The sequence below is a fragment of the Salvia splendens genome, chromosome 10 (assembly GCF_004379255.2).
Source record: "Salvia splendens isolate huo1 chromosome 10, SspV2, whole genome shotgun sequence".
Lineage (NCBI taxonomy): Eukaryota > Viridiplantae > Streptophyta > Magnoliopsida > Lamiales > Lamiaceae > Salvia > Salvia splendens.
The window spans coordinates 4,372,736-4,396,964 of record NC_056041.1 but is presented as its reverse complement, the minus strand read 5'-3'; the positions used below and the strand labels follow the sequence as shown (position 1 = coordinate 4,396,964).

The following is a 24,229-nucleotide window of genomic DNA, read 5'->3' as shown; positions in this document are numbered from 1 at the left end:
GATATATAGCTCCACGCCAGGCGTGGCCTTTAAAAAAAATTTGAGCTCCAACCCTAGTAAATTGAATGTTTGAGAGGAGGAAATGCATTTCGCCCCAATTTGAATTTGGGAAACCCTATTTTAGCCCTTAAACCCCTATGCTGTCAACCTTGTGTGCTGTGCTGTGCTGTGCTGAGCTGAGCTACTGTTGGGGAGATCACCAGCCTCCATTTTTTTTCGATACAAACAAGAAACCGTTCATCCTAAATCATCGACCATTTCTCCCATCTCTCTCACAACTTATAAATTACTCTCCTCTCTCTCTCTCTCTCTCTCTCTCTCTCTCTCCACCTCTTCTCGTCCACGCTCTACAAGAGGTTACTTATTGCTGCAATGGCACAGGCGGCGGCGGCGGGGTTGACTCATGGCGCTGTTGCGGCTAATCCGGCCTCTGGATCACAGAAGATCCGTGTTGACAAGCTGAGGCCAGCTCGTGGCTTTGAAGCCAAGGTTTTGGGACCAACTGAGAAGAAGAAGGGTCACCGCGGAGTCACCGCCGTGCGCTCTGAACTGCAAGTGATTCCGGTGTGTTATTTGAGGATCAAGTTTCCAACGTTATGAGTGTTGTTACTGTTGGGAAGAGTTTTTTATTTCGTTGGCCCCATATTTTTTTCGATATGATTTATGCTTTGGGGCAGTGGTGTGATTTGCTTACTGTTGTTTATACGATCATTATTCATATGATTAATATTTGACATCTAATGCTAAAAGTTTCTTCCTTTTTTCTTAATAATTTGTATGAAACCTGATCTTGTAGGACATTGTTTCCAATTTGACCCAATCAAGTTAAGCGAGATATCCTGATAATATCTAATTTGATACTAATGGTTAGATAGTCTTATGCGGCATCTGAATGTGTCCAATGGTTTGCAAATGTCTAGAGCAGATAAGTCCATGGATATACTCCTACTAAATTAGTTTTCTACAAATTATCTTGACCAGGCAGAAGAGCAGAATCAATATGTACAAGTGATTCCGCAACCTGGAGGAACATCAGCGGCTATATGGTCTAAGCCTACTGTCGGCCGGAAGACAAAGATTGTTTGCACGATCGGTCCCTCCACTAACACCAGGGAAATGATATGGAAACTCGCAGAGGCTGGAATGAATGTTGCCCGCCTCAATATGTCCCATGGAGACCATGCATCTCACCAGAAAGTCATTGATTTGGTCAAGGAATATAATGCTCAATCCAAAGACAATGTCATTGCCATCATGCTTGATACCAAGGTGAGTAGATGGTTTTCTTAAAATTCACAACATGGAAACCAAACAGTTATGATGATATTTTCAGTGTTTCAAATGAAATTGCTTCTAATGCTTTTGTGACGTGTAATGGCAGGGTCCTGAGGTTAGGAGTGGTGATCTACCTCAACCTATTCCACTTAAACCTGGTCAGGAATTTACTTTCACAATTCGAAGAGGAGTTGGCACGGCAGATTGTGTCAGTGTGAACTATGATGATTTTGTTAATGATGTCGAAGCAGGGGACATGCTTCTTGTTGATGGTATGATACTACTACTACTACTACTACTACTACTACTACTACTACTACTACTAACTAGTGATTAAGATTGGCCAATAATCAGATTCTACAAAAACTGTTGACTTGTCGACTGTTGCTATAGGGATATCTCTTACGTCCTGTGTGTCCTTTGTATTAGACGGGGGAGATGAGTTGTTGAGTTACTGGTTAGGAAGGTGATAATTGCTGCTTACTAGTTGGCAATGATCAATGATAGTACATTTATTTTATTAGCTTAAATGGTAAACAAGGGCAGGATGACCTATTTCAAACACATAAGAAAGAAGTTTCCGTTCTAACATAATTATACTTGAACCATCATTTCAAAATTCAAAGGGAAGCTGAGTATAATATACTATGGTTTTTTTCCAAAATGTATTACTATTAGAATTAGAAGATAAAATGATCTTCATTTGTGTGGGTGCATTTCCCTTTTACCTTTGCAATCTATCTTTAGAGGTTAGCGGACAGAGACAGGAGGACTGGGTGGGGACACAATATTATGGTTCGCACCAATTGAATTTCACAACTTGGAGATGATTTCAAGAAACTTTTGTGAAGATGTCTTTGTATTTTTGCCTGTTTAATGTCTACAGCTGGATGATGCAGGTGGTATGATGTCATTCTTGGTGAAATCAAAGACTAAAGATTCAGTGAAGTGTGAAGTTGTTGATGGTGGAGAGCTTATGTCCCGAAGGCATCTCAATGTTCGAGGAAAAAGTGCAACACTGCCGTCAATTACTGGTTAGATCAACAATTATACTTTCTGACATCTGTGATGCTTTTATTACTTTCTGGTACCTTTTTCTATCAAATGTTGACTTTCCCAATTGTCTATAACAGAAAAGGATTGGGATGATATCAAATTTGGAGTGGACAACGAAATCGACTTCTATGCTGTTTCCTTTGTCAAGGATGCAGCTGTGGTCCATGAACTGAAGAATTATCTTAAAGGTACAAACAGCATTTGTAATTAAGCTTACAAGTATCTACGGTACGTTTTAATGCCGAATCTTAACTGAATGTTTATCCCTGTAGATGCTGGCGCAGATATCCATGTCATTGTAAAAATTGAAAGTGCAGATTCAATACCAAATTTGCATTCAATTATAACAGCATCTGATGGGGTAAGTTGATCAATGGTGATCACTTTTTGGAAAGTGATTTGCTGTTATTTGCACTAGCCACTTAGTATTGCATTTTCCAAAATAATTGGATCACTCACCACTTCTTGAAAAAGAAAACCTGAGATAACATTAGCTTCTGACACATGACAAACTAGTGCCAGTCGCTTGCTTGATTTGCTACTGCTTTTTTTCCTTTCATAATATCATCTATATTGATGCTAGATGGCAGTTTTAGCTGAAACTTGATTTTTTTTCAGGCTATGGTTGCCAGGGGAGATCTTGGTGCAGAGTTGCCGATTGAAGAGGTCCCTTTATTGCAGGTAACATTAATAGTGTGGTGTTAAAGGAAGACATATCCTTGTTATTTGCCTATGATTCTTGACTAGACTGCTGGAAAGATGGGTCACTGGATTTATCCATGCTAGTGACATCACTCAAATCCATACATCGTGCTATCAACACAAATATGCCATTTTTTTGCATTTGCAGGAAGAAATTATTGGATTATGCCGTAGTATGGGCAAGACGGTCATAGTGGCAACAAATATGCTGGAAAGCATGATTGTGCATCCCACTCCTACCCGAGCAGAGGTATCAGACATTGCTATAGCAGTTAAAGAAGGGGCTGATGCGATTATGCTCTCTGGAGAAACTGCTCATGGGAAGTGAGTTAACTTTCCGTTGTAACTAGGCCAATACTCCGGATATCTTTGCATTGTAATTGATTGGGTTAAAATTGCTCATTAGGTTCCCACTGAAGGCAGTTAACGTCATGCACACAGTGTCATTGCGGATGGAAGCTACGATAACTGCACCACCAACTCCAGCAAATCTGGGCCAAGCCTTCAAGGTAGGGCTAGTGTTTTCTCAGCGATGGATTATTCCATACTTATCTAATATGTGCTACATGATGTGCATGTTTTTTACTTCTTATTTTTGTCTTTTGCAGAACCATATGAGCGAAATGTTTGCATACCATGCAACAAAGGTGTCCAATAACCTTGGAACTTCAATTGTTGTCTTCACTAGAACTGGCTTCATGGCTATTCTACTGAGCCATTATAGACCGCGCAGCACAATCTTCGCTTTCACAAATGAGTGAGTTGTCTAATCTACATTATGTTAACCATATAAGCTTATTGATGATCCTTTTATGTCTCTGTCTGTCTCTTTATATTGAGATAATAGTAAATCTTTAAGAACAATTTGATATGCAAAACTAGACTAATTATACATCTTTTTAGCAAGTATGGCTTTTCCATCTAATAGATTTAATGCTTTACTTTTCTAACAGGAAGAAGATACAACAGCGATTAGCTCTATACCAAGGCGTTTGCCCCATACACATGGAGTTTTCTGCAGATGCTGAAGAGACTTTTAACAACGCTTTGACTTTGTTACAGGTGAACATTTTTTTTATTGACTACCTATTTCTGCTGATATCGTGGGAAATGATTATAATACAATATTTATTTCCAATCTTACAGAAGCAAGGACTAGCGAAAGAAGGTGAGCATGTCGCAGTTGTTCAAAGCGGTAAACAACCCATTTGGCGCTCGGAATCCACGCATAATATTCAACTAAGGAAAATATAGTTGGCAAACGGGAAATCATAACCACTGTTCATGGCCACACAGATTAGACGACAAGTAAACAGATTGTTAGCATTGTTCAATGTTTGTTGGATTTGATTTCATTTCATTTACCATTGGGGGAACTCATTTGTTCGAATAATGTATTGCATCCTTTTGATCTTCAATTTTACTTGGACTCATGTAATGATATTTCTAGTTGAATGAAATCAAGTTGAGAATTAATTCATATCTATAGATGGCTATAAATGGTAGTCGATTTTGAGGGATAAATGGCTAATCATAGTTTTGAACAATATTTTTGTCTCAAAAATTGCTAATTCAAAATGATCAAGGTAAATGGCAATGGCATTGAACCCCGAATGATTGTACTCGTAATTTTATTTTTTTCCCCAAGACATTTGTATACTATATGCTTTTAAATAGAGGGTTTTATCATCATAATGATGTGCTCCACATTTCATTCTCTACAATAATAATTCTCTCTCTATATATTCTAAATAAACTAAATATATTTTCAAAGGGTCCTCTTCCAAATAAGCATTAGTTAATTCATGATTGCATTTTTTTATTTATTTCAATGACTACTGATTGTCTGATGATTAACTTATCTTAAAATATGATATTTAACAATATTTATAACTTAAACATTAATTTGTTAATGATTACTCCTTATTTGATAAAATTGAGTATAATAGTTTCCTAATTTTAGATCATTACTTTCACTGACTCACAATATTAATATAGTACTCCTATAAGATTTAAACTACTCCGAATAAGTATTGTTATTAGAAATATTGTGATTACACAATCTGTTTCTATTTTTGTAATAACTAAATACGGAGTATATCAGTTTTCATAATACATAATCCAACTTAGATTAGTAGGAGTACTCAATAATTCTTCACAAATGGAGTATGTAGTAGTAAAATATAAGAACTGTATATATTCTCTGTTATTCCTCAAGTTCAAACTAGATACAAGATTGGGTCTGAGATAATGAAAAGCATTACTCAGTTGACTGTGAACTCAGACAATACACTTTAACATGAAGTAAAAAACATGAGACAGGTGAAGAAAACCAAACCAACCTAAACATCAACAAAGCATTTGTTGAGCTCCACTTTATCAATATCCAGAGTATCAGTTGGGAAGGTGCAGTCCACCTCCGTCTCCGCCAGCTCCGGACAAGCCTTGGGCGTCACATTGCTCGACACCCCTCCCACGTCCTCGCACTTCCACGCCTCCTCCTTCTTCTTATCCTCCTTCGCCAACTCCACCGTCACATTCGATATACAAATATTTGTAAAATCATCCCCTTTTATCCCCGACAAGGCCCCCACAACCGTCACATTCTTCCCCTTCATATCCCTATAGTTAATATTACTGATCTCGGGCAGCGCCTTCGGGTCAAACCCGGGATCCGGGTGGGACCCGTAGTCGCCGTTCATCCAGAAAAAGTACTCCATATTCTCCATTTCCACGCCTCTGACGTAGATGTCTTTGACATAGCCTCCCCTCCCGACTCCGGTCTTGATCCGGATGCCGGACTGGGAGTTGAGGACGTGGATGTCCTCAGCGCGGACGTCGCGGATGCCGCCGGACATCTCGCTGCCGAGGGCGATGACGGCGCTGTCGGGGGAGATGCAGGTGAAGGAGCGGATGGAGAGGCGCTGGGTGGGGGCGGCGTAGGCGATGCCGTACTGGTCCCAGCCGCTCTTGACGGCGATGCAGTCGTCGCCGGAGACGACGAAGGAGTCGCGGATGCGAGTGTCGGAGCAGGAGTCGGGGTTTATGCCGTCGGTGTTGGGGACGGAGACGGGGGCGAGGATGGTGAGGCGCTCGATGATGACGTGGGTGCAGTAGGTGGGGTGGACGTGCCAGGAGGGGGAGTTGGTCAGGGTCAGGTCCGAGATTTGGAGGTTGGTGGAGTGGAGGATCTCGATCATGTATGGTCTTGTGTGGTTCAGCTGTTTGCCCTTGAATTTCTTCCACCAGATTTCGCCCTGCCCGTCTATCGTTCCATTCCCACCTGCGTTCCATTCATACTTAACCAACTTTCTTCAAATTCACTACATTTACCAACTACACGGTAAAGTCCAAACACAAAAAAGTGATAAAATAGTCATGACATGAGACAAATTCTCAAAATATAGATTTTTTCGTAGTACATCCTCCATTCCATTTTAATCGACATATCTTTTAATCCTCACAGATTTTATACATTGTTGCTTTATAATTTAAGTAAAGAGATAATAAAATAGATAGAATAATACTAATTTCTATTTTATGAAATGCGTTACACATTTTTAAAAAGAAACTATGCCACTCACTTTGATTGAGAACGAATGAAGTATTATTTTCATAAAACTATTAATAACACAAAATTATCAAAATAACTCTCAAATTTTGTAATTTGTGGTATTACTATGATATAAACGAAGGGTGACAAATTGTGCAGTTTAGATCGTTATCGGGTCAATTGATAATGATCCAACCTAATCAGTAATCAGGCCTAACCTGAAACTGATTCACTTGATAAAAATTTGATATTACACCTACACAATTAAATCTGATTTTTAAATCTAATTTTAATTTATACAATAAACCCTTATTTTTTATATTTTTTAAAAAAAGAATTAAAAAATTAATTAATTAATAGCGATATTTTTAGCGATTACCCCAATTCCTAATGGGTTGGGCCCGATAAGGATACAGATCAATAACCAAGGGTCGGGTCTGTTAAGGATACGGATTAATAAGACTTGACTCAAACCATTTAATTTTGTGTTGTATTCGTATATTTGGCTGAAACAATTTAATTTTGTATTCGTGTTCGTGTCGGATTTTTTGCGGTCCTAATATAAACATATTGTAAATCAACAAAATACTTACCTGTTACTACGACATCAGTAAGATTGGTGCCAACAATTAGACTGGAGAACCTTTTCCCTGGAGCTTCTCTTCCAGCTCCATACGACGGCAACGGATCGATCAGAGGATAATCCGACTCTTCCTATAATTAATAAATGTACATTTCACACATAACATTAACTTTCACACAAATTCTAGTTATAACTAAATTAATAATGAAAGAGGCTATGTATATATATATATATATATACAACCAATTACCTGCGATCCAAGAATAACAGCCTTTTGGTCTACATACAAAGTGAAATGGCTAGCCAGACCGAAGGATCCGGTCAGCCATTTCCCTGGAGGGACGACTAGCAGCGCCCCACCATCGGATGCAACCGTGCTCAGGTTAGCAACGGCCGCCTTAAACGCGGCCGTGTTTGATGTGACTCCATCGCCTTTGCCTCCGAAATCAGTCAAATATGCAACGTGTTTGCGGCAGTTTATCGCCGAATATGGAATTTGCTGTTTGTAAGCTTTGAAATTTGTTGATTCTGCTGTGCTCACAAACATCAATCCTAGTAGAATGAAGGTCAGTAGCTTCTCCATGATCTGCTAAAAATTAGAACAAAAAAATGAAAGAAATTAAATCAATTGGTTTTGAAATGAAAGAAGGGAAAATCATCAAGTGTGTGTGATGAGACTAACATGGGGGGTTTGGACATGTCATTCAAATGAGTGTGAGATCCTATTTATATGTTAGAAGAAGAGAAAGTAGCAATTACTGATTTTAACTAATATTATCATGTGGTAAAGAGAATATTATTAAGTCGAATGGAATTGACAAGATCTTGATATGTATTTTATGTCATCTGTCATCTTTAAGAGGATCCTACAAAGCAAAATAAATAGAAAGTGCAAAAGGGTTCAGATTTTTTTTAAAAAGGGTAATGAACACTTTTTATTTCCATTAATTACCGATTATTAGTGTTATAATGAGAGATTGAATGAGCCGGATACATAATTCAATACTTGAAAATTTGAGAAACATATCCGAATGGGTATTGATAAATTAACAAAAATTGTATATACAAAATTGGATATTTTAGGTATTTTATATTTATAATAAATTTATGATAATTACTTAATTTAATGTATTACATAATTATCCTTCAATGCTCATTTAGGAAAAATAAGTTTTCCGTAATCTATATTTATTTACACATTTATGAAGGATTTAGTAATCAATTCCATAGAAACATACATTAATTGCATAATTTTTTCTACTAATAAAAAAGACTGCATCATGTATACGTAATTTTTAGTGTTAATCATCCAAATAAAAAATATTAGTATTTTGTATCTAATTTTTATTATTAAATAATAATTCTTAAAATTTTAACTTACAAATGGCTATATGCCTGTATACATAATTTCTAATTGTCATAATCCAACAATTTAATCATAGTCATTCACATCCAATTATTTTATTATTAAGTTATTTTTTAATTTCTAAATACGAATTAAAATACATGCATACTTGATTTCTTTGGGCTAACATCAAATGAAATAATCATAGTCTTCACATCCAATTATTTTATTATTATAAATTTTAAAATTTCAAGTTATAAAAATGGCTACATAATTATATACATAATTTCTTAGTGTTATTATCCAACGAAATACTAATAATATTAGTTATTACTATTAATAAACAATTATTAATATATTCTCATCTAGTTATTACTATTAATAAACAATTCTTAAAATTTTAAGTTATAAAAACAACTACATGCATATATACTTAATTTCTTCGTGTTATTATCTAAAACTTTATTCATAGTCATTTACATCCAATTATTTGTTATTTATAATTTATAAAAATGACTACATGCATATATACTTAATTTCTTTGTGTTACCACCAAACAAAATAATCATAGTCATTCACATCAAATTATTTTATTATTAAATAATTTTATAATTCTATGTTATAAAAATGAATACATGCATATATACTTAATTTGTTAGTGTTATCATCAAACGAAATAATAATACATTTCACATCCATTTATTTTATTATTAATTAATTTCTAAATTATAAAAATGGTTCTTAGTGCTACCATCAAACAAAATAATCATAGTCGTTCATGTCCATTTATTTTATTATAAATAATTTTTACAATTTCAAGTTACTAACAAATAACTATTCCTACATGATTATATACTTAATTTCTTACTGTTATCATCCAACAACTACATGCATATAGACTTAATTTCTTAGTGTTATTATCCAACAATTTAATCATAGTCATTTAAATTTGGATTATTTTACTATTAAATAACTTCTAAAATTTTAAATTATAAAAATTACTACATGCGTATAAATACTTAATTTCTTAGTGTTAGCATCAAACGAAATAATCATAGTCAATCACATCCAATTATTTATTGTTAAATAAATTTTAAAATTCCAGGTTATAAAACGACTGCATGCATATACACTTACTTTCTTAGTGTTATCATCAAACAAACTAATCATAGTCATTCACATCAATTTTTTCATCATTAAATAAATTTTAAAATTTCAAGTTATAAAAACGACTACATGGATATATATACACTTACTTTCTTAATGTTATCATCAAACAAAATAATCACACTCATTCACATCAATCGAAATAATCATAGTTATTTATATACAATTATCTTATTATTAAATTATTTTTAAAATTTTAAATAATCATAATTGTTCATATTTAATTATTTTATTACTGTAAAATTCTAAATTGTAAGTTAAATCATTTTTAAAATTTTAAATAATCATAGCTATTCCATATTTGCATCAAATAATATATTTTTTTGTAAACATAAATTTATATAAGAAATTAATTTAAAATTATAAAATAATTATATTTCCAATCTATTTTTGAATTGTTTAAGTGCAATTTAAAAAATCAGAAATAATTGCACCCTAAGATATAATTACAAGTAGATGGAATAAAATGACTAGGCAAAAACTATTAGATACAACACTATTAAAATCGGCTACCAAAATTTATTAGTATACTTCAATTTATGAAATTTCTCTAAATAAATGGCTCCATTTTGTTGCCTTGTTTATTCATATTTTTCCTATTTCCATATATAATCATGTAATTTGGTAGGGATTTAACTTAACAAATATAACATAAAGGGTAATCAAGTGAAGGAATAAGTAATTTATAAAAAAACCGGTTTAAATAAAAATCGGTTTAAAATTTAAGTGCATTTTGTATATACATTTTTTGTTAATTTATCTTTATTCTATCCGAATAAAGTAGTCTTTTCTTTAGATAAAGAAGAAATTAAATACTGTCATTTCTAGCAAGTGGTATTTATTTCCACATTATTATAAGTAGGAAATAAAGTGGTATTTATTTCCACATTATTATAAGTAGGAAATAAAATTAATGAGCTTTTAATTGTCATATTCAAGGAAATTTTATTGATTGTATAGATTTTGAGATGTGATGGTCATAATTATTCAGTGCTTCTTCTTTATTACTTGCCTTTTTCCTAATAAAATTACAAAGTCTACTATGAGTGTACTGACTTTAAAGTCAAATGAAATTATATACTTGTATATATATTGAAACAAATAGATAATATGTAATACGATAATTTTAGATAAATCTGCAATGTGAATTCTATAATTATATTTATTGATTTAATATTTGCCGATAAATTTGATTTGTACGACTGTTATATAACCATCAAATATACATCACATCATATTACTATAGAAAATCTGGTTCTGACACTTAAAAATTACAACAAATTTAGTCAATTTCCTTTTTGTGTTTACAAATCAAATAGGAAAACCCATCACAAAAAATAGCTTGTTTTGTCATAAGAGTTCATTTGATCTATGACAAGATCAACATTTCATGAGTTGTAACGTTTTAAGTTGTAATTAACGATGAGTTGAAAGGTTTTCACTTTGTTCAGCGAAATAGCACAAGAAACGTTTTAATTAGAAAATTTTCTTATTCCCTAATCATTAATGATGGTTATAAAAGATTATTTAATTTTTAAAATCCTATAAGATTAACTATAATTAATTTTTATGATCCTGCATTGAGGGGCTCTCAACTAAATGAAAAAGGACGCCTTAGTGGATCTTAATCCGGGTCATTGAGTTTTGAGTGGGTCTTTATCCGGTCGAGGGCCGGATGTTATCAAGTTTTGGGCCATGAGAAGACACGGGCCACAATTTTGGGCCTACTTATTCTCAAATTCGTAATCAATTCTATATCCATGATTAATTCACTACTTAAGGGGTGTTCGGTTTGCAATATTGTATCTGAGATTAAATTTGTAAAGTGTTTGGTTCATGAGATTCAATCTCATAACTCAATCTTAGATAAATAATCATGGGATAATTAGTCATAGCTAACCCCTATGACTAAAATAATCTCACAACTCAATCATAGATTATCTCACAATTCAAACCTAAATTATATATTGGTATTATTTTATCTTGGCAACCGAACGCCACCCAAATATAGGTAAAGAATCCAATACCAGTTTTAGAAATGCCTATGTATTAGCTAAATTTGAAAATTTTAAATTTGTTTTGCCGAAACAAATTCTAAAATTAATACTTATCGAGCAATTATAATAAATATATGAAATGAATTAGTAAAATTGAGTTAAATTTTATTTTGATTTCAAAATCAAAAGACAAATACATTCTGTTTCCCGCGAAACCAAATAAAGTTCCCAAATTTCACACTTTTGCAACAATGGCGGAGCTGTAACCACTCTGATCATCCCAATACTTGGACCACAGCATCACTCCCCCATAGTTGTTCGACCTCCGAATCACCGGTAGAATCTCCGCAGTAAGCACATCCGCCGCAATGAATCCGCTACCCGCGGCCTGCGGTGCCGCCGGCAGCCCTAGAAATATCTTCCTCGCCTTCACCGATCGCGTCCACCGCATCCACGAATTCACCAAATTCCCCGAGTTTCCTGACGCGTACTGGCACGGCGGATTATTGTAGAACTGCACCCACACGTAATCGAAGAGGCTCGTGTTCAGCGCCGCCCCCAAAACCCGATCGGGGAAGGGGCACTGCGGCGCGCCGCTCACGTACACTCTCCTCCCGTATTTCCCCAATCGCTTCAGATATCTCACCAGATCGTCGTAGTACAGCACCGATCCGTGCTCCACATCCAAGTCGACGCCGTCCAGAACGGCGTCGCCGAGGGGGCGGGAGGCGGATTTGCCGCCGAGGAAATTGTTCCATAGGTAAATTGAGAAAGCTAGGGCGTCGTCTGTGGAGGAGAGAGAGTAGTTTCCGATGCCGCCGCCGATGGAGAGCATGACCTTGATTCCGAGGCGCCGGCAGGCGCGGATGCCGTCGCTGACGACGCGGCAGGAGTTGGTGGCGGGGTTGCAGTGGCCGGCGAGGTTGAGCTCGGGGGTTTGGCCGCCGCCGAATTTGTTGAGGAAGGCGATGTTGACGTAGGCGAATCTGCCGGTGGCGCAGGTGTCGGCGAGACTGCCTTCGTTACCGTTTTGCCCCCAGTAGACAGCGATGCCGCCTCGTCGTCCTTCTCCTCTTGCGGAGGTGCGAAGGAGAGCTTGGAGGAGGAGGACGACGAGTAGTGAAGATAGGAATTCGCGTCTGCTTTCCATTATGGTTGATTTTTGAATGAGCATACATTGAGTTAAGGAATGTTACTTATAGAAATAATGGTTTGAAATTGTACTAGTATTTTACTCTTTAGGATATTGTCAGTTTAATACACTAATCTACAAGTAATAATGGGATTGGAATATTTTGACTAGTGAAGGTCTAACAATGGAATACAGTAGGAGGGTTGATCTAGTCAAGTCAACCACTAAGCTCAAATTGAGTTTTTTGTTGAAAATTGATGAAGGTGGATGCACTGTAGATGCACACAAAACTTTGCTTATATGGTAGAACATATTTTCTTTGTTATCCATATCTATAATGGAGTATTTGATTGTTGTTACTTGTCATTGCCATTTACTTCGAATCGAATATTCCAAGATATTTATTTCATTGTATATTGGGTCTAGTTGGGATGTTACCATCAAATTGTCAATACAAGTATATTCATCATATAGTCTTCATGCTCCAATAAAATATATGAAATGAATTATTACTTGACCAGGAGACTTGCAATAGTACATTTGGAAAGAGGCTTGAGAGTTGAGAGTTGAGACAAACAATGTGACAGACAGCACCACGATATTTTGATACAAGTTGTGAAGTGTAGAGTATGAATACATCAGTTACTACGTTCAATTGCTGGACACATCGTATTAGATTTAAACTATGCAAGTATATAAGATATACATAAAAGTAATGAAAACAAATGTTTCTTCACCAACTTATTGGCCATTAGTTTCTGCATAAATCAATTGAACGGAATCATCATCAGTTGTCTTGAAACAAAGCCTTGGAAACAGTAGAGAACGACGAGCTGCCAAGATCATGTGTTCCAGCTCCAGAGCAAGCTCGTTTATTTCCAGTCATTGGAGTCTCACAAACCACACTATAGCTGCGAGTATGCCTATCCTTCCGTTTTGATTTGTTGGGGCGAGGATCATACTTACATTTAGTCGCCTTGGGTTGCTGCTTAGGTGCCCAGACTCTCTGCAGATCAAGAGCCCTACTTACAAAGGGTGCAAATCTTCGAGCCTTCTCCCTTCTCTCACGAGCTTCATTAAGGCTACGTGCATAATCATCTATTCCACTCTCTTGTAGACTAATGTGCATACTTGTGAGAGACTGTGAGGACTCTCCTTCAGCAGAGACTGAATGGTTGAGGTTGTTGGCCTCGCCTTTGTCATTTCTATCGTGCTTATCTCGCCATGATTGACTGCTATCCTCACTGTTGAACAGGAGGCTCGGAGCTTCATCTTCCTCACCAAATGGCAGCAAGTCCATTTCAGTGTATATGTCTTTCACAACATCTTCGAGCTTGTCTGAATACCTGGAGCAAATATGGATGTTAGAATTCCAATCATACTCCATTAATCCTCCCTTCCTGTTTATTCAGGTGTAATATTGATAACCAGTTCCTCACTTTATGCTGAACATCATCCAGGAATGATCTGAAAATCAAAAGCTTAATATAAAAATAATAAAAAGTCGTTTCATATTTCTTGACTCAGGACTCAATTCATAGCATAGAAGACTGCAAAAGGGGAATGACACTCACTCGCAAAGCAAATAGTACAAGTAACCATAAGAGCAGAAGATGGATTAAACCAAAATGCTTTATTGCTTCTACTTTCAAGTAACTTTACTTGAGTTCTGCATCTTTTCTTTTTCATGCTTAGCTACATTTAGAAAAAAAAGGCTAAATGCATAGATATCTACGTGGGCCAATTGTTGATTAAAGAAGAGTGTTTACCTTGCTGTGATAGTATGCTCAACATAATCGTATAAGCTAATATGACCATGAATCCCACCTGCCACGAGGAACTGAATGATCTCTAACTGGGAACATATCTGCTTCAGTAGCTTCCTTTTGCTTGATTCTCTTATCAGTGCTGCAACATCTGACCGCAGAATCTCCATTCGAAGCAGAATCTGCAGCTCATATCTTGTGCAGGTCAAGGGAAAGCTAAGGGCTAATAATTTCTATTCGAAAAGAAAAGCTGAAGTAAACTGACTCAACAGAATAAATGCACAAAAAGGATACTCTCGAACTATTGCTTCCGATGATAGAGAGGAACTTGGATTCTGGTGCACCTCCTTCATTTCCGTAGGTGATCTAAGTAGGAGTTTAATTAACTTCCCAACTACATCCTCACTCTTAGGATCATCTGAAGTTGATTCCCGTGGTTGAGCTTCAGTGTTAACTTCACTCTCATGCTTCTTATGCAGCCAATGAATGGAGAATTTGACAACTCGCTCTGCCAGCTTCTGCAAGTCCATACCCGACTCCAGGCCATGACGGATTCTTTTAGAGAGAATGTTCAAAAATGCATCTTGAGTCTCTACTTTCGAAACAGGCACAACTTCCTCTTGCACGGGAGAACACTTGGACGGTAATACATTAAAACCAGATGTTTCCCCCATGGACTTGATTCCAGGCAATAATTTCAAGAAAGATTCTTCAACTTTGCTAATATGTTTCATCCAGCATTTAAGGAACTTCAGCTTCTTGGATTTTTCCAAATATCTGGCAGTATAAAGCTCAAACAAGTCAAAATTTGATCCTTCAAAAGCGGCTTTGCGGAAAGAACTCCATGTCATCTCCTGATAGAGATGCCTTTGGCTCCTTTTCCTTTTTCCATCTCCGTACTGTTTACAGTTACCAGACGTTGATGCATCAGTTTGGGAGCCTGAACATGTGTTTGAGTCGATCATTTCCTCAATGCAGAAATCACGACTGGCGCCATCAAATCCACTTCTACCTCTCAGAGAACCAGCATCTGAGATGTGGAGGACAGCCAAATGAGCTGCCAAAGGCTTGAGACTGCCCACTAACGTATCTCCCTTGCTACTCGAGAGGGAAATCGATGCCCAGTAACCATTCATGTGAAGAAAACTCAAAAACATTTGCCAGGTGGGCAACTGATCCCTGCAAGCCAATCCGCCCATTTCTTCATGCAGAATCTCAAGAACCCTGTCTGAGAAAAGGTCAGCACCATTCTTCTTCTTGTTCTTTTGTGACTCCTGGAAACACTCACGCACCAAAATAATATCTGATGTGCCTCCAGTATTCTCCTGCACATCATAGCTATGAACACTCTTAACATGTAGCTTCATCGTTCCTTCACCAAATTGAGCCCAAAATGCGTTTCGGCTGAAGAAACTATGTGAATCTCTAGATTCCGCTCCATTAAAAATGTCATCAGTTTCAATAGTACAAGGCAGACTCTTTAGGATCACAAGCTCAAGGTCACAGAACTTACATTCTAAAGGCTTCCCTTTCACATCCAATATCTCAAGATTTAGTTCTCCACTATATTTTCTTCTACGGATACCACTGAAATCAGCAAAGTCGAACGACAACCCAATTTGGGGATAGATCAGCCCAAGAGGCAACAGAACCGAGCACAAGACAATGAAATCGCTAGAACAAAAACCCCATCCAATTTTCCTGATCCCATCCCTTATCGTCACTAAGTTATCCCCACACTCATTTTTCTTCTCATCAATTTCAATCTTAACATCAACCCAGCACAAATGAATATCCCTAGCAGAAAATGCTTCTCGTACAGCGCAAAATGCACCATTAAACTCACGCAATTCCAGATAATCAACTAAAGAATTAACTGATTGGCCAATCGGTGAAAACAGAAGAACCAAATTAGAATGAATTTTCACAAAACCTCCATCTAGAAATTCACCATCACCTGAGAGCTTATACTGCTCGCTCTCCCACGCGTAGTCGTGAACTAATTGAAGCAACGAGCTGGCGGCATTCGAAGCGCGGGGGCAGCACGCTGAATTCGGCAGATCGGAGCTAGATATGCAATTTAACGTTGTGGAGAGGGATTCGAGAGTCTCTTGGGGGAGATTGAAGGATAGGGAATGTGTAGAGAGATCGCGGGGGAGAGCTGCAGCACAACGCAGCGGAGAGAGGGAGGAGAAGAAGAGTTTGAAGGCGGAGAGGGTGGCCGCGAGCGGAGGAAATCGGAGGAGGCGATTTGCCGCGGATATGATGGAGGAGAAGTAGGGGGAAGGGTTTTGGAGCGTGAGAATTGGATCTAGGTCAATGAGGAGGACTACACGTTGAGTTTTGGAAAAATCCAGTGACTGCCGATTAGCCATTGACGGTTGGCTCATTTGGGGGTGGATAAGACTAACGTGCGCCGGAGGTGAAGTATTTCGGCATCAAGATCAAGCGAAAGGAGAAAACTTGATAAATCTCAAGGTATCTAATATCTATGCTGCGGCTGCGGGCGGGAAAAACAATTTGCAGAGGCGGGCGAATTTTCAAAATCTTTTTTATTCTTTTTAGGGCAGTTTCGACTTTGGGAAAGCTAAAACGACGACGTACTAAACCCTATCTTCATCATCTTCTTCTCCAGAACAATCATTTACTCCATAATAACCAGAAAAGGGAAAGAGCCCAAAAATAGAAAAAATGCCCCCACTTTCTGCTTTCAAATTTTCAATTCTCTCGCATCCACCACTCTCTAGCCGAAGATCATTTTCACCGACAAGCCCTTCGATTTTAAGAGAATTCCGGCCTCGCCCAGATTTATCCTCGCCATTGTCCATTTCCAGAAGGGCCCTTTTCCGGCGAAAATCGTCGGAAGAAGAGGCGGATGTTGCAGAAGCGGAGGACGAGTGGCTGCAGAAATTGCCGGAGAAAAAGAAAGCGTTGTATTCTCACAGTTTGCCGTGCGTAGAGGCGTGGCTCAGAAGTTTGGGGTTTTACCAGAGCAGAGATGATAGAGCTGTTTGGTATGTCGAGAAGCCTGATTGGCATGCACAGCTCTCGCTTGATGTCACTGATTTGTACATAAGGTTTGCGCTTCTAAAGATTGCTTTTTTGCTCTTCCGGAATGTGTTTGCTGAGTATTTATCTGTTTGATTGCCATGCAACTGAAATTGGTGTTTGTGCTCTGTTTCTTGCTCCAAGTAGTTAAAGTAATTCGGTGTGTTATGGAAATGAAGTTGGTTTAAATCGATAACTTCATCATTGTATGTCTCTGGATATCAAGTGATTGAGTTTATGATGTGATTATTATGCATAATATTTTGTTAGACTTTATTTGTATCAAAGGACAAATGGTATATTTGTTTGAATAAACCAAGAGGAAGTGAAATAAGTATTTAGTACGTGTATGGAACTAGGGAGTTTCCTTTGGAGGATTCGGTAGATGAAATGGTTAAGTCTTAAGTCTGTCACTACATAAATTTGGAGATAAATTGTAAAACTTGATGTTAGGTTCTTTACAATAGAGTTCTATCTAATTTTGATTTCTTGCAAAAGAGTTCATTTCACTTGTATACAGGTCTAACTTCATTCTCTATTAAAACGTAAATGCAAGGTTGTGTTAACTTTATAAGAAGGCTTTAACTTCTGGCTCATGCTACGCTGTTGTGTGTGAAGCTGATTGTAGGCAACGCTACCGAGACTGCTGGTCAAGTACTTAAAAATCTAGTTGCTTGACTAACACTTGAAACTTTTTCATTGATCTATGTCATAGCTATAATTTTTTTATCGATCTATGCCATAAGTAGATGTATCTTACTACTATCTTTGCAAAGTTAATGTCTTCTTGTCTACATTTGTTTCATGTGCTTGGGTTATTTGTATTGGTATTTCTTTCCAATTTAATTTGATAATGTGTAGTCCATTTGGATTTTGGATATTAATCATCTTTCGTTCTTCAATCATCTCTTCATTTGGATTGACTATCATCTCCCACAGTGATGCACTTGGAATATACTTTGTTATAAGTATATATTTCAATACACGACTAAAAATCCCAAACAATTTTATGATTGCTACTGCAAGATAGGAAGCTTTTATATAATATGATTTTACCACAAGCTTTAGCAGAGTCACACTTATCCGAATTCAGTCCCTTAGATTTGACCTTTAGCAAACATTATATGCTTTCACTTGTGTTGCTCATGGAAAAAATTGCTTGTTGGACATCTATGATCTATCTGCATCCACTTGATCATGTTAAACTAGTGGAGATAATGCTTTTTGGAATAATTTTTCTGGTAATGATATCTCTTTGTTTTGCTTCCCAAGCATTAAAAACATAGCTGTCAATTTATTGAAGGGTACTTCTTCAGTTGTTTAAAATCTCACAGAGATTCTCAATGTTATGTAATATCGCTGAACACGTTTGCTGTGCAGGTATCTGAAGAGTGGAGCAGGAAATCTCGAGAAAGACATCGAAAGACGATTCAGCTATGCCCTCAGTAGGGAAGATATCGAAAATGCCATACTGGGAGGACCATGACGGCACGAATATATTTCTCTTAATCATCATAATTTGTGAGAGTGGTGAATATCCATCTAAAAAAATAGCATGGATTTCTGATAAATCATGTACCAATTGTCATCGGGGTTATGGATATATTCTTGTTATACAATATGTTGTGAAACCTCAGATTCAATGTGCATCTTTGACTCAAAGTTATGACATCAAAATGAAGTGCAACTTGTACATATCCTACTACTCGATTACATGCCTTATGGATCTTGGCCTTCTATGAAAAAAATAATTTTCGTGCCAAATCAATCTCGGATAATATCAGTATATTTTAACCTTGAGTAGCCAAACTGCCAAACGTCCCCCAAACTAAAATTGACATTTCTTTTTTTTCTCTAAACCCTAAACTAGAAATGACATTTATTTCGCCACACTCACGTTTGCTTATAAAAAATTTATCCAGAAAAAGGGATTTATCAATGGTTTAACAGGGGTTTTTATTCTCATTCAATATAGTAGTATTAAATAAGTACCATTGGTCAATGTTATTTTTCCGTTACAATTATTACCACCATGAAACGTATTTGGATAAATTTTGTAGTAAAATCATTGACTGTCATAACTTATTCTCAAATATTATACTCCACGTAGTCCCACACTCCGCCCCCGACATCATGTGAGGAGGTTCAATCAGGGTACGCAGTAGCTCGTTAAGAGGGAGGCCTTAACCCACTAGCTGCCAGAAGCCCATCTCCCAAGGCCTCACAGTTGTGCCTAAGAGATGAAAACAACTACACGACAGTAGTGAGATTTGAACTCAGACTCATTGCAGCAAGATCTGCCCCTTCGTTGCCAACTGCACTGCATCTGCGGGCACTCCACAGAATCATTGTTCCAACATATACTCATTTTTATTTTTAGCAAAAATTAATAAATTTTCTCTCTTAATTTATCCACTCTTTATTTTTCTTACTTTATTTTTTCTCCTACTTTATTATCTCCATTTAACATAATAAATATTTATTTTTTAATTTCTTTGCCAAAGAAAACACCTATATTAACAAGAAACGGAAGGAATAGTTACTAACAATTCAATAAGCGAAGACAATATAGCTAGAAAAAAATTTACACTTTTATTACTTTCAATAATTCCATTTATTTATTATATTGTTCCTCTTTGAGCCTCTTTGCAGTCCATTTATTTTGGGCCTTTTCTAATTCGAGCCCAATAAATCAAAAACATCATAATCAAAAATGTAAAACCGTAATCTCGAAGGAGTAAATAGGAATATTGCGGTAAGCTTTTCTAAATCTAGTTAAAAAAAAGTCTTACGAATAGTAATCTCTTCCAAAGGAAGAACCAGAAAAATAAATTTGATCTTCTTTATTGTTTGGCACTGAAATCCACACTCCAGATTGTCCTAATCGTTCGCGTTCTCTCTCTACACTTCATTTTCAAAATATTTTACTTCTATTGAATCGGAACACCGATTCAAATGAGTGTTATTGCTGATTACTAATTTCCATTTCGATTGTAAACACTCCGATCGGCTGAATTAGACTCAGTAACTGGATTGAATTGGAAGTGAGTTGATAAGCAAAGCAAATGCAGAAAAAGGAGTCGGCTGTGCAATTCACGGGGATGGTGATTCGATCCCGAATTTCGATTCTCTTGTTCTCAATGTTTTCAGCTTTTGCGTCTCTATATGTCGCCGGACGGTGAGTTTTGGCTGTGTGGTTTTATGTATTTATACTATTTTTGTTTGTAGCAGTTATGAAAATGCGTTTATTATTTTTTGGGTGGTTGAGTTAATTATTTTGTAGCTGATGAGGCTTAATTAGTTGACAGTATCATGTTACTGGTGATAAGATGCGAATGCTTTTGACACATTGGTATTTGAAGCTGGAAGCCAGAAATTGTACTTAATCACATGTAAATTTAAGTGTGGAGAAAGTATGCTATTGAACGTAAATTGAATTATTTGGTTTAAGGGGAAATAAGTTAAAGAGACAAAATACTTGTATAACCTGCGGTTTTTGAAGCTGGGGCTGCATTATATCAACTGTATACCGAATTGTTTATTATCATCATTAGAATAGGAAACAAGGAAAGTAAAAATGTAGTTTGATGTGTGGAATTGGGTGTGGCAGATTGTGGCAGGACGCAGAAAACAGAGTTTATTTAGCTAAGGAGCTTGATAGAATTACTGGTCAGGTATTGAGAATGTTTTTTTACCTCGAGATTTACTTCCTTGACTGGTTTGAGTAATCGAGAAATCGGTGACCTTTCTGATCCTTCATTTGTGCTCAGTTCATTGCATATGTTCAATCTTTTGTGTTTTATATACATATTCCCTTATGTTATAGTTCATTCATTTCTACTGTTAGTTTAGGTAATTTTGGATTCACATTTACTTTTTAGATTTATTGTTTTAGGACAAGTTGCATATTAGCTAGCCTATTTAAGCAGTATCTTTATGGCTGAATTTGCTCCCAGATGTCTGTCATTGTCTCTCAATAATATTTCGTCATAGTGATTCAAGTATTGTCTTTTGGAACATCTTATGTTGCTATTGTACTAAATAAAAAAATTGTCTGACATGATGCAAACTGGCTTATGTACTTACAAATTGTCTCTCAATAATATTTCATGAAATTGTCACGATACATGGCATTGGCTTCCCTGATTTGTAAATGTGGTCAATACCCTGATTTGTTTATTGTGTTCAATTATGCAATGAACTGCAACATCTTGTTCATACCCGTGGATAACTTCTAATGTCTCTTTTATACTCAGGGAAAATCTGTGCTGTCAGTTGCTGATTCATGGAAAATCATTGAATGCAGGTGACATTAACTTGTTTCCTTTTCTTTCTATGTGCAGTCTTTGATGTTAGAATGGTTGTGAATGCAGCAATAATCAAAACTCACATGCAGGGAACAGCAGAAGATATTGTCCGGCTTGGAGATGGAACTTGCAGCTGCTAAACAGGAAGGTTTTGTTTCAAAGCTTTTGTCTGAAACTGATAAAAGCCCTAAGAGGAGGCCGCTCGTAGTGGTTGGAATACTTACAGGATTTGGTCGTAAGAGCAACAGAGATGCTATAAGGAAGGCATGGATGGGCACAGGTATATGATTAGCTTTACACCAATTGTTGACTGGGTTGTACCTTGAATGGAATTGCTCATATGGACTGTTTTCTTGTGTTCTGGGATACACTTCGATATCTATCCATGCTTTTTAAAGTTTTCTTCACAATTTATAGTTATTTATCAGAATGATCACATCTAACTCATATTTTTCTTCTTCACAGGTACAACTTTGAAAAAGATGGAGGAACAGAAAGGCATTGTTATCCGTTTTGTCATCGGCAGAAGGTATGCTTTTCCTGCTCTCTCCACTTTCCCCCCTTCCACAGGTCCTACATGTAGCGAACTGCTGAGGTAGTATCTATTCAATACTCACTTAATTTGCAGTTCCAATCGAGGAGACAGCTTGGATAGGGGCATTGATAACGAAAACGAACTAGCAAATGATATTTTTATCCTTGTAAGTCATTTGACTCCATGTTATTATTTTTAAATTGTTATAGTCTTGTAATTAATGCAGTGCTGCTTAAAAGATAGTATTACTACTTTGTTAACTGTTTGGGATACATGCTGCAAATTTATTCTCTGGCAGTTGTTCAGCAATCATGGTATAGGGAAAATTACACCAGTCAATTTTTTACGTGAAATGTGGCCACTGTCAACAGACTCTCACTCTTACGCTGTAGTTATTGATTCCTCTAGCAAATTTTTAATCAGGATAACCATGTGGAGGCCCCTGAGGAACTACCAAACAAGACAAAGTTATTCTTTGCTCAAGGTGCCGAACATTGGGATGCAAGCTATTATGCAAAGGTCAATGATGATGTCTATGTAAATATTGGTAGGTCTAAAGTGCAATTACTTGCAGATACTCTATATGATTGATAATTGTTATTATTAGAAAACATTCTATCTTGAATAGTGAATGCATCACAAGAGGTGAATGACGCATATATCTTCTCTGCAGATGCCTTTGCAAATGCACTTGCTGCTCAAGAGTACAAGCCTCGTTTATATATTGGGTGTATGAAATCAGGAGAAGTTTTCTCTGAAAAGTGAGTCTGATCAAACTTTGATGCTGTGATGATTTTGAAAGCAGCTATGGACCGTACATCTTGATATCATATAGTATCATGAATTGCTACTTATAAGCTCGTCACTTTGGGTAACTTGACAGGGGCAAAAGATGGTATGAACCAGATTGGTGGAAATTTGGGGATGGGAAAACGTAAGCATATTACAGTACGCTTTCATATAACAGCACACAGTTTCAAATGTATTGTTTCATACCGGCACATCTGTGGCTTCTTTAACGAATGCTTCTTGCTTGTGTAAACAGTTATTTCCGCCATGCTTCAGGCGAGATGTTTGTGATAACTAAGGCTCTGGCCAAGTTCATATCAATTAACAAGTAAATTCTATAATTCTATTTGAACTCATTAGCATTCATTGGATGCTCGAACCAAACCTGAGCTCTCCCTCTATTTTTTGGTTGGCAGATCTTTCCTTCGTACATATGCACATGATGACATCAGCGTAGGATCGTGGTTTATTGGTCTGGATGTGCAGCATGTGGACGAGAATAAGTTTTGCTGCTCATCTTCTTGGTCCACAGGTTCGATATCTGCAAAACCAGTTCAATAGTATTATTACAGCAATTAACGAAGCAAAGTGAATTATGGTCGTTTTGTTTTCAGGAGCCTTGTGTTCAGGTGTATGATGTTGTTTTAAGATTCTGAGAGAGCTCCTATTCTTTACAGCGGCGTTGACAAATCTATTGCACATACGATGATTTTAGATGAGGAGGCATTCTTTTGTTCTTGGCCCCTTACATGTTCAAAAAATTCACATATATATACTTTATTTTGAGATGTAGTAGCTTTTTGGAACCACAGTGTTTCTCTGTAGCAGTTGTGCTCTAACATATACTCCTTCCATACGCATATCCACTCTTTTCTGCATTCACCATGTATTCGGCATACATTTATATCGAGTAGATGTTCGATTTTGTCATCCTTACTTTTAGCTCTCTAGCTCAATTCTACGATAGTTGCAAA

At 36.7% G+C, this 24,229-nt stretch overlaps 6 protein-coding genes across 6 annotated transcripts; 3 read left to right on the top strand and 3 right to left on the bottom strand.

Annotated features, from left to right (window-relative positions):
- Nucleotides 1-34: 34 nt before the first annotated feature.
- On the top strand, nt 35-4,509 carry LOC121752371 (plastidial pyruvate kinase 2-like). The gene is made up of 12 exons (XM_042147402.1): nt 35-564; nt 982-1,269; nt 1,382-1,547; nt 2,175-2,309; nt 2,409-2,519; nt 2,604-2,692; nt 2,950-3,012; nt 3,182-3,357; nt 3,440-3,542; nt 3,642-3,790; nt 3,987-4,095; nt 4,180-4,509. The coding sequence occupies exons 1-12, from the start codon at nt 373-375 to the stop codon at nt 4,285-4,287; spliced, it is 1,689 nt and encodes a 562-aa protein (XP_042003336.1). The 5' UTR covers nt 35-372; the 3' UTR covers nt 4,288-4,509.
- Nucleotides 4,510-5,210: 701 nt separating this feature from the next.
- Nucleotides 5,211-7,815, bottom strand: LOC121750786 (probable polygalacturonase). The gene is made up of 3 exons (XM_042145396.1): nt 7,420-7,815; nt 7,180-7,300; nt 5,211-6,316 (listed from the first exon to the last, which is right to left on the bottom strand). The coding sequence occupies exons 1-3, from the start codon at nt 7,750-7,752 to the stop codon at nt 5,376-5,378; spliced, it is 1,395 nt and encodes a 464-aa protein (XP_042001330.1). The 5' UTR covers nt 7,753-7,815; the 3' UTR covers nt 5,211-5,375.
- A 4,007-nt stretch (nt 7,816-11,822) lies between these two features.
- On the bottom strand, nt 11,823-12,900 carry LOC121750464 (hevamine-A-like). The gene has a single exon (XM_042144999.1). The coding sequence runs from the start codon at nt 12,850-12,852 to the stop codon at nt 11,914-11,916; it is 939 nt and encodes a 312-aa protein (XP_042000933.1). The 5' UTR covers nt 12,853-12,900; the 3' UTR covers nt 11,823-11,913.
- A 491-nt stretch (nt 12,901-13,391) lies between these two features.
- Nucleotides 13,392-17,101, bottom strand: LOC121752904. Its single transcript, XM_042147999.1, has 3 exons — nt 14,871-17,101; nt 14,580-14,771; nt 13,392-14,156 (listed from the first exon to the last, which is right to left on the bottom strand). Exons 1-3 carry the CDS (start codon nt 16,964-16,966, stop codon nt 13,598-13,600), a joined length of 2,847 nt encoding a protein of 948 aa, XP_042003933.1. The 5' UTR covers nt 16,967-17,101; the 3' UTR covers nt 13,392-13,597.
- Nucleotides 17,102-17,121: 20 nt separating this feature from the next.
- Nucleotides 17,122-19,319, top strand: LOC121752906. Its single transcript, XM_042148000.1, has 2 exons — nt 17,122-17,653; nt 19,005-19,319. Exons 1-2 carry the CDS (start codon nt 17,268-17,270, stop codon nt 19,108-19,110), a joined length of 492 nt encoding a protein of 163 aa, XP_042003934.1. The 5' UTR covers nt 17,122-17,267; the 3' UTR covers nt 19,111-19,319.
- Nucleotides 19,320-20,393: 1,074 nt separating this feature from the next.
- On the top strand, nt 20,394-24,197 carry LOC121753357 (hydroxyproline O-galactosyltransferase HPGT1-like). The gene is made up of 12 exons (XM_042148638.1): nt 20,394-20,802; nt 21,235-21,298; nt 21,881-21,930; nt 22,021-22,211; nt 22,397-22,460; nt 22,560-22,632; nt 22,890-23,013; nt 23,140-23,227; nt 23,350-23,400; nt 23,512-23,583; nt 23,672-23,787; nt 23,870-24,197. The coding sequence occupies exons 1-12, from the start codon at nt 20,690-20,692 to the stop codon at nt 23,890-23,892; spliced, it is 1,029 nt and encodes a 342-aa protein (XP_042004572.1). The 5' UTR covers nt 20,394-20,689; the 3' UTR covers nt 23,893-24,197.
- The last annotated feature ends 32 nt before the right edge of the window (nt 24,198-24,229 follow it).